Below are 14,628 nucleotides of genomic sequence, written 5' to 3'. Positions count from 1 at the left end.
CCCCCGTGGTGCCCCCGGTCCCGCACAAAGGCCCCTCTGTGCGCCATGGCACCACGTGCAGCTCAGCCACGCGGCCGCCGGCAAATCCCCGGGCAGGGATTAGTGGGGCAGGATTAAGGGCCCCAGTTTGGGGGGGCTGGGGCCGCACCAGCTGCTATTAAAGGCGGGGGGCCGGGGAGTGGGGCCGCGGTGGTGCCATGGCTCCGAAGACGGTGCTGATCACCGGCTGCTCCTCCGGCATCGGGCTGGCGCTGGCGGTGAGGCTGGCACGGGACAAGCAGCGCCGCTTCCGAGGTGAGTGGGGTTGGGGGGATCCCCCATGCCTAGGGGAGACCCCCGTGCGGGGCTCAGCTGCCTCTGCCCCCAGTTATCGCCACCATGAGGAACGTGGGCAGGAGCGGGGCGCTGGCGGCGGCGGCGGGGCCGGCGCTGGGTCGGACGCTGGAGATCAAGCAGCTGGATGTCTGCGACGAGGACTCCATCCGCGCCTGCCTCAACAGCATCCCTGGGCGCCACATCGACGTCCTGGGTGAGCCCCAGCACCCCCCTCCCACCGAGTCCCCATGGCGCCCCATGCTGGGGGGCCACATGCCAGGGAGCCTCCATGCTGGGGACACCCCGTGCATGGGGGGTTGTCCATGCTGAGCATGTCCCATGCTGGGGACCCTCTGTGCTGGGGACACCTCATGCACCAGGGACTCCCTGACCCCATGCACCAGGGACCCTCCATGCCAGGGACCCTCTGTGCTGGGGCCACCCCGTGTCCCAGGGACCCCCTGACCCCGCACACCAGGGACCCTCCATGCCAGGGACCCTCTGTGCTGGGGACACCTCATGCACCAGAGACCCCCTGACCCCACACACCAAGGACATCCTGCACCAGTGACCCTCTGTGCCGGTGCCACCCCATGTCCCAGGGATCCTCCACACCCAGGGCATCCCATGCTGGGGACCCTCTGAGCATTGGGGACCTTCAGCATTGGGCGCAGGAGGCCCCTGCATGGGGGACACCCCACTGATGCCCCGTGCCCACAGTCAGCAACGCCGGGGTGGGCATGGCTGGCCCCCTGGAGTGCCAGAGCCTGGCAGCCATGCAGAGCCTCATGGACACCAACTTCTTCGGCCTCGTCCGCCTGGTCAAGGAGGTCCTGCCCGACATGAAGCGCCGCCGCGGGGGGCACATTGTGGTCATCAGCAGCATCATGGGCCTGCAGGGTAGGGGAGGATGGGGCACCCTGGTGGAACCAACAACCCCCCCCCCACCCCAACCCTGACTGGGACCCCCTCCACCCATTCCAGGCATCGTCTTCAACGACATCTACGCAGCCTCCAAGTTTGCGGTGGAGGGTTTCTGCGAGAGCCTGGTGGTGCAGGCGCTGCGCTTCAATGTGGCGTGAGTCCAGGGGCTGGTGGTGGGCACGGCCCCCCCGGGGCGGAGGGGTTTGGGGGGTGCCGGGGTCCCCAGTGCCCCATCCCTGGGCAGGATCAGCCTGGTGGAGCCAGGGCCGGTGACGACGGAGTTCGAGATGAAGTTGTACGAGGAAGCCAAACGCGCTGACTACTCGCGGACCGACCCCGAGACGGCTGACATCTTCACCAACCTCTACCTGAGGAACTCCAGGGACGTCTTCGCCAGCCTGGGCCAGACCCCTGAGGACATCGCGGAGGTGACAGGCGGGCAGGTGGCCCTGCCAGGAGTGGGGCTGCCCTCTTCCCACCCCCCGGCCTGGCAACCCCCAGCTGGGCTGGGCTCTTTAGAGAAGCCTCAATTAGCCCTAACGAGGAGCAGCGACCCCCAGCTGGCAGCAGAGCAGGGGTCCTGCTCCAACAACTCCTTCCCCCTCAGCTCCATCCTGATGGGGCTGAGCCCAGCTGGGAATGGGGGTGGATGGGGATGGGGTTGGGATGGGATGGGAGTGGGGGATGGGAATGGGGATGGGATCAGGTGGGATGTGGTTGGGGATAGGATAGGATGGGAACGGGAAGGAGATGGGATGGGGATGGGAAGGAGATGGGATGGGAATGGGAAGGAGATGGGATGGGGATGGGAAGGAGATGGGATGGGGATGGGAAGGGGTTTGGAATGGAATGGGATGGGGATGGGGATGGGCAAGGGGATAGGATGGGATGGGAGTGGAAAGGGGTTGGGGATAGGATGGGATGGGAATGGGTTTGGGAATGGGGATGGGATGCAGACAGGATGGGATGGGGATGGAAATGGGAATGGGGATGGGCTGGGATGGGCTGGGAAGGAGAGGGAGGAGATGGGGGCAGGAAGGGGACAGTGATGTCCCTATGTGCAGCACACACTGCGGGTGATCGAGGCGGCTCGGCCACCCTTCCGGCATCAGACCAATGTGGCGTACACGCCGATGGCCGCGCTGAAGCATGCCGACCCCAGCGGCGCCCTCATGACCGATGCTTTCTACAAGCTGGTGTTCAAGTACGACGCGGTGCTGCGGCTCAGCCTCCGCGCCATCCGCCTGCTCCGCTGGAAAGCCCAGAAGGTGAAGGAGGGTGTCCGGCTGTTGGGCTTCAGATAGACCCCCAACCCCCGGTACCCAGCTCCCTTCGGGGGGCAGCTCGGAGGTGGGGGGTGAGTGGGGCTGGGACCTGCGGGGGGTTTCGCTTCCTGGCCCGAAATAGTGCCCGCCACCGCCGCATTAAAATCGGGAGTGGTATTTTTAACCAGTGCCAGGTGAAAAAGCAGAGCAGCTTCCTCTGAGAGTGCAGCGGCCGTGAAGGGGCTGGGAAGGGCTAGCAGCTGCCCCCCCCCAGCCTCCTGCTCTCTGGGGGCACCCAGACCCCCCCCATCCCCTTGCACCCAGGGGCATGCAGCACCCTGGGGCCCTGGTCCTGTCCCCAGCGATGGCTGCGTCCCTTCCCCCAGCCATGGCTGTGGGGTCAGCAGTGCCCTGTGTGTGGGGGTCCCATACTGCACTGTGTCACCCCCCCGCCAGCACCGAGCCCCCGGCACTGGGCTGGCACAGGGGGCTGCAGGGCGCTGGTGCAGCTCGGCTGCAGCGCTGGGTTCAGGGGGTGCAGGGGTGGCAGCAGGGTGCGAAGGGTGCGCGGTGTGTCCAGCGGGTGCATGGGGGTGTAAAGAGGGGGTGCAAAGGGGCTGCAGGGACTGGTGCAGAGCATGTAGATTGCTGGGTGCAGGGTTTCTGGGTGCAGGATGGGTGCAGGGGTGCAGCGTGCATGGCGGGCGCAGGCCAGGCAGCATATCAGGGGGACCCCAGCACCCTGCGCTGCTCTGGGGGCTCCCCACCAGCTCGGGGAGGGGGATGGCAGGGAGGGGGGGTGCAGCCTGTACCACCCCCTGTGCTGGGTGCAGGGTGCTTGCGTGTGGGCGCCTGGCGTGACAGCACCCAGGAGGTGAGAGCAGGGGGAAACCGCAGGGAGGCCCGGCATGATTCAGTGCCGTGGGGCCATTTCTCAGAAACCTTCCTGGCTCCCACCACGCTTCCCGCTGCAGCTGCGCCGGAGCCAGGGACACCGCACAGCCTCGCTGGTGCCCAGGATGGAGGGTGCAGGGATGCAGGTGTGGTGGGGATGCGGGGTCCTCAGTGTAGCCCCCCCCAAACCCCTGCCAGGACCCCCAGCCCCATGTGCGAGGAGCTGGATGGCAGCTGCAGCACCGTGCACCAGCTCGTGTGGGTCTGGCTGGCTCCAGGCACCTCGGGGACAAGACGGTGGGGGGGGGAGAGGAAATATTTTTGCATTATCCCCCCCTTTTTGCGCGGGTTGATGGCAAAGCAGCGGTGGGGACCATGGCACTGGGGCTATGGCAACGGCGCAGCACCTGCGGGACGTGCAAGGGTGACATCAAAGCGGTGGCGGAGAATCAGCCCCCCCTTCCCCCCCGCTGTGGTTTCTGCAGATTTGACTAACTTTCTCCGCTCCAGGGGTTAGGGAGGGGGGGGTAGGGGGGGCTACGCCAGGCCTCAGGGAGCAACGAGGGGGGGCCCCCCACCAGAGCCACAGCTGTGGGAAATGGGGCTGAGAAGGAGGGCAGGAACCCCCCCAGACACCCCCAGCCCCACGGTTCCCCCAGTCCCCCAGGAAAGCAGCAGTGAGAGGGAAGGGGGGGGCAGGATCATCCCCAACACCCCACAGCCCCACTCACAGCCCATCTCACCAACGCCCGTGGTGGGAAGGGGGTCCTGGGTGAAGCGAGGGGGGAAATGGAGCTGCTGTGGCCTGGGGAGGGGGGGTCCTCCATTGGTGGGGGGCGCCGGGGCCATGGCTATGGCTGAGGAGCATCACCACCAGCCTGGGACCATCGTCCCCGGTTGTGGGGTGCCACTGCAGAGGCCAGGAACATCCCCGCCATGGGCACAGCCCCGCCGGTGGGGGGCTGCGTCCGAGGGGCCGAGGCCGCTCGTGGGGTACAAGCAGGTTCTTCTCAAAACAATCGTCTGTCGGGACTTTCCTGGCCCCGGCGTGTGACAATCGGCAGCCACTCCCCCCTGTGCCGTCGCTCCCCCGAGGGCTGCGCACGCTGCCCAGGTGCGCTGCCTTGCTGCGATGCAAATGCGGTGCCAGATATAACCCCGCCGGAGGGAATGGCGGTGGCACAGGAGTGCGCGGCTCCCCGGGGGCTTCACTTCCCTCCCGGCAAAGCGAGGGGGGCATCAGGCGTGACGTGAACCTGCTGTCCCCACCGTGGTGCCACGGGGACAGCCGCGGCCCTGTCCCTGCTTGCTGCCTGCACCCGTGGCTGCAAAGCTTCCCCCTTGGCAGTGCCAGCGTGGGGGGCACTTGCAAGACCCCCACCCCCTTGTTGCTCAGCCCCCCAAGAGGAGCACAGAGGTGGCCCCGTGCCCCGCTCACGCCTTGCCCCCCGGCTTTGGGGAGCCCCACACCCTCCCTGGGGACAACAGGAGCCCGGCAGAGCCACCCAGCCCACGCAGAGGGCTGGAAAACGCCGGGGAGGTCCGCAGTGGGATGGCGCGGGGGAGCGTGACTCAGCCAGAGGCTGGGGAACTGGGACAAGGAGGAGGTGACGGAGGTGACTCAGTCCTCCCGCACCCTCTCGCCTCTCCCGGCACTGCTGGTCTTCGGGTGCTGGACCGCTCTGTGATGGGGAGCAGGAGCTGGCCAGGATGCTCAGAGGATGCAGCTCAGCACCCGGAAAAGTTTTATAGGATATTTTTGTGCGTTACAAAGCGTGTTTCAACATGATGGGGGAAACGAGTTCCTCGCTGCTCTATCATAATTACAGCATATCAGCAGATAAGGATCTCTGTCATCACACCAACCCAACCTTTTTATAAGCCTGGTGCTTGAAAGGGTCTTTGGTTCCAGGCAGGAGAGGGCTGGGGGGTGAGTTAGTGTCCAAACAGCTTCTATTCCGGGAAAAGCCGGGCTGGGGATACGCTGTGGGATTCGCTGCCCCCCAGCGCCGAGCCCCCTGGGTCAGCCTGGAGCTGCGAGCGCTGGCAGCGTTTCACCCAGTCCTTCCGAGTCACCTGGCAGCGTCGCAGCGAGGGGAAAATAACTCTTGGCGCTTGCGTTTCACCCAGGCGAGGGAGGAAGTGAAGGTGAAGGTAAAAGAAAAAAAAAAAAAAAAAGGATCCTGTGACTTTCTTGTTGGGTTTGGTTTTTTTTTTTTTCTTTTCTGTTTTTCAAGCGTGTCCAGCTTCTCATGGTAGAAGGCGTTGGGAGGGTATGAAATAAGCATGAGCAACACCAACCTGCTAAAACAGGTGCTAAAAAAGGGCTGTGGGAGGGTTGGCGTCAGCCTGCCCCCTCCCCGCCTGCCGGCGTGTTTCCATCGGACAGACACGCTCTGGCACGGTGGGCGCAACTCCCGTTGCCCCACGGAAAGCCCGAGCCCACGGAGCAGCCATGCCTCCAGCATTGAAGCCGGCCTGGAGGGGGTCCAGGCACGTGGGGCTGGGAGTTTCCTTGCCCCCCTCCCTGGGCTGCTGGGCATGCAGGCTCGTCCCCCTGCGGATGGCGGGACCCCCAGCGATCCTACCAGTGAGAGCGTGGCTGCGTGGGGAGGAATTCAAGGGGCTCGTGCCCCTTCCACCATCCCCTTCCTCGACGCTCCTTTCCCTGGCGCTGCCAGCCGGGGGACACCCTGCGCGAGGGCAGCGTGATGCCCACCCAGCGTCACCCGCAGGCGCCTGCAATCCCAGGCACAAACCCAGCCTCCGGTGTGCACCAGCACCGTGGCTCAGCACCCGGCCACCGCCACCACCACCGCCAGGGCTCCTCCACACTTCTGCCGGAGCCTGGTTTCGCTGTGACTGTGCTTGGTAACACCAGGGCGAGGAGGATGGCACGTTGTGACAGATCAAGTCACAAGGAGCGAGTCCTGAGGCTGGCAGCAGCTGCCTGCACGCTCGGCTTGGTGTCCAGGGCATCCCGCAGGAATCGCTTCTGCTCTACTGGGGTGACTTTGGGCTGTTCCCCTCCTGGGAATGCATGTCCTGCGCTTGCTGGGGAGACAAGGAGAGTCGTGGCAGTGCCAGGTCAGAGAAGGGCGCGTTTCCTTGGACCGTAGCGTTCATCTGTTAACCAAAACTAAATCCCAATCCCATTTTTCAGCAGTTAGAGGAGCAGACTACTTTAGCTTTACATCTCAGAGGGTATCAGCACTCCACTGAGTAACTAGTCAGTGTTCTGCCATCGGGTCAGCAGCCCCGCGTGGAAGCACCACGGCTGCGCGCTGGTCATGGCTTCCATCACATCATCATGATTTACAGATCCCAGCGGCAATAGACGGGAGCAGCTCTGGCCCCAGCGCTCCGCTCCCGCTTGTCAGCCAAGATCTGCTGTTCACCTTTGGGCTCTGAGCGTCACCCAGCGCCTCTGCTTTTGTGGCTGAAAGAATGAGCTTTGGCCATGGGAGAGCAGGGGAACAGAGCAGCGCCCAGGTCCTGTTAACTATTAGGTACACAGGAGTTTATAGAAATTTTAAAAAAATTTAATAAAGTTTTAAGCACAAGAGACTCATTCTTTAATGCTAAAAGCTGGATTGCTGAGCCTCCTGCTGTTGCGCTGCCTGCTGTTTTGGTATAATTCATCAGCAGAGAAAGAAACCAAGCGGAGACAGATGAAACAGCTGGCTGGAGCGTGGTCAAAGAGAATGGTCTGAGCAGAAATTTGTTTCATACCAAGAAAACCAAAGCAGGAGCAGAATAAATCAGGCTCACAGCAACTACCGGCAGATTTTGCCCCTCTGTTTGCCCAGAAGAAGCGATTCGCAAAGCTCCTGGAGCTCAGAGACCTGCCCGAGGCTGCACGCAGCCCCACGGGCTCCCTGCCTCCCACGCCGGGGCTTGGGCTTGGCCCCTAAGGGAGGGTCCCGGCCCCTGGGGCAGCGCTGTGGGACCCAGTGGGCTGTGCCAGAGGGGTCCCTGCCGTGAAGGGAAGATGCCGAGGGGCTGATCCGAGCGCCGAGCCTAGCGCTCCAGGCCCGCTCCCAGGCCACGGCTCAGGCAGGCTCTGGCCCTGCTTCAGGGAGGCGCAGGCACACGCTCAACGAGCATCACACAGCGGATCAACGGTACTCATAAAAATATATCTACATTTTAATAAAAGACCGGGTTGAAATTCCACAACACGCGACTGCTCAACGATAACCTCCAGGAGGTTATGGCTTGTCAACGCCAGACAGCACAGGGAACTTCTTTCGGTTCAGTCCGCCTCGAAATCCTGACTCTGCCCTGGCAGCAGTGGGAAAACGGTGCCGTCTGGGCCAGGCACTCCAAACCCATCCCTCCTTCCCTTCAAAAACCTGGCAGCATTCCTCACGGTTGGATGCTCACCTTATCTGGGAAGCAAGGGTAGGTGGCCGAGGCCCTGCCTGGCGGGAAGTGAGGAGCGGGACAGTAATCTGCAGAGTGTTTTCAAGGATTCGGTGGCGGCGTGAGAAAGCCAGCGGCAGTGCTGCGTGCCACATGTTCGGCGAGCTGAGGAGCTTCCTGTGCAAATGACAAGTTACGTTTTATTATGCGTCATCTTCTTCGTTTCTGCGGAACCCTGAGGAGCACATTCAGCAGCCACGGTGTGCGTGTAACGCGGGTGCTTCCCCCCGAAAATGCAGCAGGAGGGATGGAGCTATGGAATTGGCTGAAGCCTTTCCCAGTCCAGCCTGCTGGCCGCAATCCTCCAGCAGTCACATTAAGCCCTGGTTGGAACCGCAGCCTGGCTGTCACAGCGTGACAATTCATCGGGGAAGATGAATTCATCACGTGCCTCATGATGGGAAACCGGTTATTGGAAAAGACCCTAAACCTAGTTTATAACTACGCACAGGACGTCACACAAGGCAGGAAAATAGTTCTCCTTACCCCGAACGATAAGCAAGATGTAGGGTCTAGCACTTCTTCAGCTACTCAAGCACCCTGCAGACTAATTTATCTTTCTTCAGACGTACCATTATTGGGGAAAATTAATACAATTATTTTTTTTAACCTTAAAACCCAGGGAGGCAGAAAGTATTTGAGCCAAAAAAGTGAGCCCAGGCCAGAGGGAGGAATGAAATTCATTATTTCTTGAGCCTTGTCTCTGTGGTCCAACCTTCCCTCGTGGAAATGGATGGATCACCACGGATATTGGCACAGCAACGCTGAAAAAGTACAAAAGCAACGTAGGTATCAAACCGTACAATGGATGCAAAAAAGTCCATCAGAACACACCTAACTCTACATTATACAAAAATACTTTGCAAAGAATAAACATTCACTCAGCAAAACTGTTATCAAATTCATATCTTCAGCACAGTGACTAATAATACAGCTGCAGAGCAATGATCAGATTAAAAGAACTATTTTAAAAACCAGCTTCAAAGTAATGGTAAATACTCATTTTGCAAAACAGCACATTTCACTCCGAGGGATATCCCCACATAAAACCAGACAGCGTGATTGAGCTGTCAGCTCCCACACATTCATGTATGCAGATTCTCACGGTGTTTGCTGCCAGGACAGGGTGACTCCCGCTCTGAGCCCAAGGCGTCCTGCCGTCCGCAGGGATGTTGAGTGCCAGGGCTGGCCGCAGGCTGGACAGCACGGCCACCAGTTCTGCTGCTGGAGCTGAGCAGGAGCAAGGCAGGGGCACAGTGAGCAGCACAGTTTCGTCCTGGCTTTTGGCACCCATCAGAAAGGAGGACTTTCCATCAGTGAAAAATCAGGATTTCCCCCAGACCGCATGGACGAGCCAACCGATGACCTCAACTGGGTATCCCAAAAACGCATACAGTTAAAAAACCCCAACACCAAAATAGGTCTCATTTCTTATTTTGCTATTACTGAGTAAGAGACATGTGGGAGTGACTTTAAAGAAAGTGAACAGAGGGGTAAGAAAAATGAAAGTGTGGTGGGGCCACATGCTCTTTAAGACTTAGGGGAAAACCTTTAAAGAGGAATTAATAATCCCTCCCAGACACGCGTTCTCCCTGTTTCGGTGATTAGGCATTTGAAGACCACCCGGCACGTAACAGCTAGAGAAAACTCCTCCTATATAATTCTGACTATACATCTGACCGAGCAGGGAAACTGGCAGCAGGGCGTAAAAACCTTTTGCGCTGAGTTAAAGCATACATTCTAAACCCAAATGCACATTAAAAAATAAAAAAAACCATCTTAAATGGCTCTTAATTTTCACAAAAATAAAAGTTCATATAAAAATCGGTCTCGGCTCCTAGTATTTTATACAGTACTGCTCACCACAGCAGCTAGGCATAGATGCTACAGAACACTGAATTATTTGTAAAGAAAAATTTTAAAAGGTGTCACCTCCCTGTGACACTCATTCAAAAACTGGCATAGAAAAATACTCAAGAACTTTTCTTTATACTAATTCAAAAACAAACAAACAAGCCTCCCCTCCAATCTAAACCAAAGATTTGCTGTCGGAAACCCGGTCCTGTTATTTGAGCACTACTCGGTGCTCTCCTCGCGCTATGTGTGAGGAAAATTCGTATCGGTCGTGGCTTCTGTACCCGCAGACGTTGCACTCGAAGGGATCGCGGAACCCGTGGCAGCCCATGTGGATGGTGAACATCACATAATCCAAAAAGAGAACACGGCAATGGTCACACCGGTAGACCCCGATGGCTTCCCCTTCCTTGTTGATGACCTTAAAGGCATCGCGGGGGCATATGGCAGGTGGCTTGATTATGTCGTATGGCCTCGGGAAATCCTTGAAGGACTGGAGGCCGTTGCGGGCCTGAGCGGCGATCATCGGGCTTTGGTGGAAGGTGGGATTCTGCCGCTCCTCGTGGTTGCTGTCAGTGTCTGTGGAGTCTTGGCCACTGTTGTTTGGGGAGAGGCCTCTGTCAGAAGACAGGCTTTTGTCCCTTAGGTGGGGGTGGCTCTTCTCTGCATCCTGCGAGGTGCCGTTGGACACGTCGGCGCGGGTCAGCGGGATGGGGTACAGACTGCTGATGACGGGGACCATTTCAGAGGTGGGAGCTGGCGGCGTCTGCACAAGAGGGCGCAAGGCTTCCGCCCCGAGGTAGGTGATGGCATTGTTTATGGCCTGGTCCATCATGCGTCCTTGCATTACGTCACTTTCCTTTTCGTACATGAAACTTGAATTATAATTAACATCAAAATTATGTCGCTTCTCACCTGCAAGAGAGGAGAGAGATTAAATTACCTGGGTGTGCAAAGAAGGATTTAAACTTCATGATGCCTTTTCTAAATGGCAGTAGTGACTGGAAAATAGAGGCATGAAATGTTCTCTGCTGAAAGAGGCTGTTCATATACACAAGTGGTGGGGGGGCGGGGGGGAGGGTTTGTTGGTTTTTTTAAAGCTCAAGCTTGGAAACAAAAAAAAATTAATAGAGGAAGTGGTGAGGATACTTACTGGACAAATCGTCATTAATTTTTTTTAATTATTCTGGGATTTAAGGGGGAGAATATTATCAAAGCTTCTATAGATTAACTTCTCTCATCTTTTTTCTGGAAAAAGGTAAATAATCATTAATGAAAATATTTGTAAAAGAGCTAATTGATAATGAACCAAAATACTCCATTTTTGGTACCAAGACTGCGACCTTTTGTGTTTGACTTGTCCTCCGAGAAGCATACCCCTCTCGGACAGAAAAAGTGAAGACAAGTGCCGGCCAAGATTGAATACACTCTTCACTGTTTTTACCCGTCTGATAGAATCCTCTTTTATACATCCTCGGCCACTGAAGTCAATTTTCCCCACTGTCCTCTGCCAACTACAGCTTTCTCCGCACTAAGCCTGGTTTCTTTGAACTTTACACAGGTTTTCAGATAATCGAACGCTGGCAGCTGTGTATAGATGTATAGAAGAACATATTTAGGGTCACTTGACAGGGAGCTAGTGAAAGAGGAGTGAAATGCGCTCCTCTCTCTGCACGGTGGGGCCTTGAAAACTCTAGCCTAGACAGAACAGGAGGAGAACGAAGAGAGTGTACCTGAAATTCTGCTCACACCTTTTCTAGCAAGAACTAAGGCAGTGGAAGGTGGGCTGGGCAGAACACTGCAACAAGTTTTCCCCATGTCAGGTGCAAGGAAGAAATACAACTGCACCCCAAAAGGACTAAAGTCACTCTTTTGGTGAATGTGTAGAAAAAAAGTAACTGAATTCTGTGGTTACAGAAAACAGACAATTGTTCATAGCTTTTAAAAAAAAAAAAAATGGACCAGACCAAATGTTTCATGTGCGAGTGACTTGCAAACATCAGATCCACTAATCTTTTAGTTACAGTAACTTGAATAGTGCAGATGTTTATCAGTCACCTGTCAACACCATGACTCAATGTATATGAAACTCATTAGGTTTCACTGCAGAGGCAGAAAACCAGGAGCTCACGTTTCTCTTATAAAACACTCAAAAAGGTTAGCGAACCACAAGAGTGTAACTGCTTCCAACCCTCAACAAAACTTGCTATCCAGCTTCACACAGAAGGAAACAAAGCGATATAGCACATTTGTATGACTCATAAACCCAGCTCCAGGCAAGTGAAAAAGATGTGAACAAGTTTGAAATTTAAAAAAAGGCAACAAAAGCAAAGAGAGACAGGATTCCCTACAAATTTTGGGTTAGGCTTCACTGTTATAAGGTAAGACTTCAAAAACCTAACGTATGATCACTGAGGCTCTCGCAGTGTTCTGCTATTCCACCATCCTGGTGGCTTTTTAAAATCCCCGCAATAACCCATTCTGCCTCCCTTAAATTACCAGTTCCACCAAATGAAATGCAAATACCCACAGGCTCTTCTGACAGACATTAACGTGTCACGTTGCCATGCTCTTTTAAAAGGCCACGGCACATCAGATGCAGCCTTCTACAAGAGGGCAAGAAATCAGGCTGTAAACCAGACCGCGACATTTCTAAGATACTTTGGGAGGAAAAGGCTTTACATAAAGAATGGCTTCTCTCTCTCCTCCCACCCCCAACTGTCTCAGCAGGCACCCCAAGGCAAGCACACGTCTGATTTTAATTCCTCAGTAAGATCCCTATATTTAGGTAGGCTGAATCTGCCTGAAAGCACCACAGAAAGTGCTAATCAGATACCCAGAACATCAAGCTATAGCACTACATCACAACCAAGCTGAATGGAGGCAGAGCAGGGGCACTCTTGATTGTTTCCCCTTAAATACAGCAAACCTTTCCATGGAAAGAGCCAAAAAAGCCAGATCAGTGCTTCACCCAAAAATGACAACAGCAGTCAGGAGAAAGTTGGTATCAAGGGTTTAGAAAAAGGGAGAGGAGTATATGGGGACTGAGGGATGAGTAAGATGGACTGTGCCAAAAGCAGTTGATGTTCTGTTGCTGTAGCCAGCAGGACAATGTAATAAATTATTCTGAGTTAAGCTACTGTTTGCACCAGGCAAAGCACCACAAAGTTACCAAAAACCTTTGAATTAAACTTACAGGTTCTTTAGTATTCACGTACAAAACAGCCACTGGTTAGCAGAGCATCTTTCCTCTTTTTTTTTTTTTTTCTTCATTTGTTTGCCTCAGTGCAATGCAAAATCTTTCCCCTTCAGAATTCACACACGAGCCATAGCGTATGACACATACTCATGTGCTGCTCAGTGCTGCTTCACTTACTCTGAAATGTACGTAGATTTTTGCAACCTGATGAGGTGTGGACACTGGAAAGAGGGAGTGAGCCTGTTTCCTGCCACTGTGCTAACCAAAGCAGTCATTTCTCACTTGACTTTGCACACAAAGAGGGACAATGGTGTTTGCGACTGTGTCAGAACCGCACGAGCACTTTTACCACTATGAGAAATATATTTTTTACTCCCAGTTTCAGGGAGAACTTGTTTTTAAAAAGGAAGAAATAGAAGTCTGTGGGTCAAGATGCTCAGCTGGTGTAAACTGGCAGAAATGCATTGACTGCGCTTTGACTGAAGATACAGCCCCCTGAGTGTTTTGTACAGCAGTGAAGTACCACCAGCACAGGTACTGATCTGCTCTGCTGGGCTATTTTTAATTTATTTTTTTTTTTTGCTAACTATCTGTTCACTAATCAAACAAGGAAGTACAAAAAGCCAGGGTTTGTAACTTTGGCCCATATACATGCAAACAGAAATCCACAGCAAAATAGAAAACACAAAATCATAAACTTCCACTTAAATCCTTGTTCCTTCATAACTGAAGGAAAAGCTGAGGACAAACTCTTTGCAGGAGAAGGCTTTGAAGAGGGGCCTAGTGCAGAGGTTAAGAGTCAAGTATATGGCCTGCTGATTTGTGTCCTCATTTGAGACTTCAGACTTGTGCATATGAGGTAGCTACTGACAACGAAAATGTGCAAAATAGCCTGGGTGAGACTCCTGGTGCTTGTATGAACCTCTGTAGAGCCCTCAAATAATAATAAAGGGATTTTTTTTTTTCTGATCAATAGACTTCATTCACAAAAATGAGCCAAACAAAGATGCCTTGTTAGTATACTTCTCTATCCCTTCTTCCTGACAAAATGAAAACTCAGCACCCGTTCTGAGAGCACCGTTTCCCAAGAAATCGCAAAGCTGTCCTGGCAGATTTGCACTCCTACGCATAGCGTTCAGAAAGTCACAGAAGTCAAATCAAGGTCGGACAGACTGCTCTCGCCAACATACTTCCCAGGGATAAAAGGGACCAATTTTTTCACATATTACTTAACAAGAACATGCCAATCGCGTAGGTTCTAGAAAAACCAGCAAGCTTCAGAAAACAGTTATTTTGTTCTTTGAGGTGAACTGCCCTGGGTCCTCCAGCTTCTCCACAGAACCCCTTGCATGATGCAGCACCAGTTCATGCCATCAGCAGACCACATTGCTGAGCTCAATCACAAATCAAACAAGGATCTTTTCCGTACGGTAACTAGTACGCTGGTAAAACAAATCAGAAAAACACTAGTACTTAACTTCAAGCAGGTTGCAACCTGCTGCAGGTTATGTTTAAGAAAATACATAGAGATTGAATTGGTAGCAATTGTACAACAAGATAGGGTAAAGCTGGTCTCAGTGCTAAAAAAAAGGGAAGCTAAAGATTTTCAAAAACATTTGCATTAGTATTACTTTTTGAATCACAGCACGACATGTAATGTCTAAGTCACATAGTCAACAGTTTCAATATTAAGTACCCGAAGGCACTCAGATAGAGTGTGCTGGTGTTAACTTTCCTGTATAAAAAAGTGAC

At 54.5% G+C, this 14,628-nt stretch overlaps 2 protein-coding genes across 12 annotated transcripts in view; one reads left to right on the top strand and one right to left on the bottom strand.

The window, feature by feature from the left end:
• The first annotated feature begins 30 nt into the window (after positions 1-30).
• LOC102057064 (retinol dehydrogenase 8-like) lies at positions 31-5,579 on the top strand. The gene is made up of 6 exons (XM_005439382.3): positions 31-294; positions 368-529; positions 1,036-1,215; positions 1,300-1,393; positions 1,484-1,667; positions 2,304-5,579. Exons 1-6 carry the CDS (start codon positions 198-200, stop codon positions 2,541-2,543), a joined length of 957 nt encoding a protein of 318 aa, XP_005439439.3. The 5' UTR covers positions 31-197; the 3' UTR covers positions 2,544-5,579.
• A 1,947-nt stretch (positions 5,580-7,526) lies between these two features.
• IKZF3 (IKAROS family zinc finger 3) overlaps positions 7,527-14,628 on the bottom strand; it is a 38,012-nt gene continuing 30,910 nt past the window's right edge. For all 11 annotated transcript variants that reach the window (XM_055697762.1, XM_055697764.1, XM_027805654.2 and 8 more), the window contains one exon: positions 7,527-10,592. In XM_055697762.1, the coding sequence (XP_055553737.1) occupies positions 9,889-10,592 (704 nt within the window). In that variant the 3' untranslated portion in view covers positions 7,527-9,888. The remainder of the gene's footprint in view (positions 10,593-14,628) is intronic.

This window comes from Falco cherrug, chromosome 20 (assembly GCF_023634085.1).
Source record: "Falco cherrug isolate bFalChe1 chromosome 20, bFalChe1.pri, whole genome shotgun sequence".
In the NCBI taxonomy this organism is placed as follows: Eukaryota; Metazoa; Chordata; class Aves; order Falconiformes; family Falconidae; genus Falco; species Falco cherrug.
The sequence above is the reverse complement of the archived record's forward strand: the minus strand, read 5'-3'. Positions and strand labels throughout refer to the sequence as shown.

What these genes read in the sequence shown, in the direction of transcription:
- LOC102057064 (XM_005439382.3), top strand. Translation starts at nt 198, where the DNA reads ATGGCTCCGAAGACGGTGCTGATCACCGGCTGCTCCTCCGGCATCGGG. An exon ending in CAAGCAGCGCCGCTTCCGAG is followed by an intron (nt 295 to 367) that starts GTGAGTGGGGTT and finishes CTCTGCCCCCAG; the next exon opens with TTATCGCCACCATGAGGAAC. An exon ending in CAGCATCATGGGCCTGCAGG is followed by an intron (nt 1,216 to 1,299) that starts GTAGGGGAGGAT and finishes CACCCATTCCAG; the next exon opens with GCATCGTCTTCAACGACATC.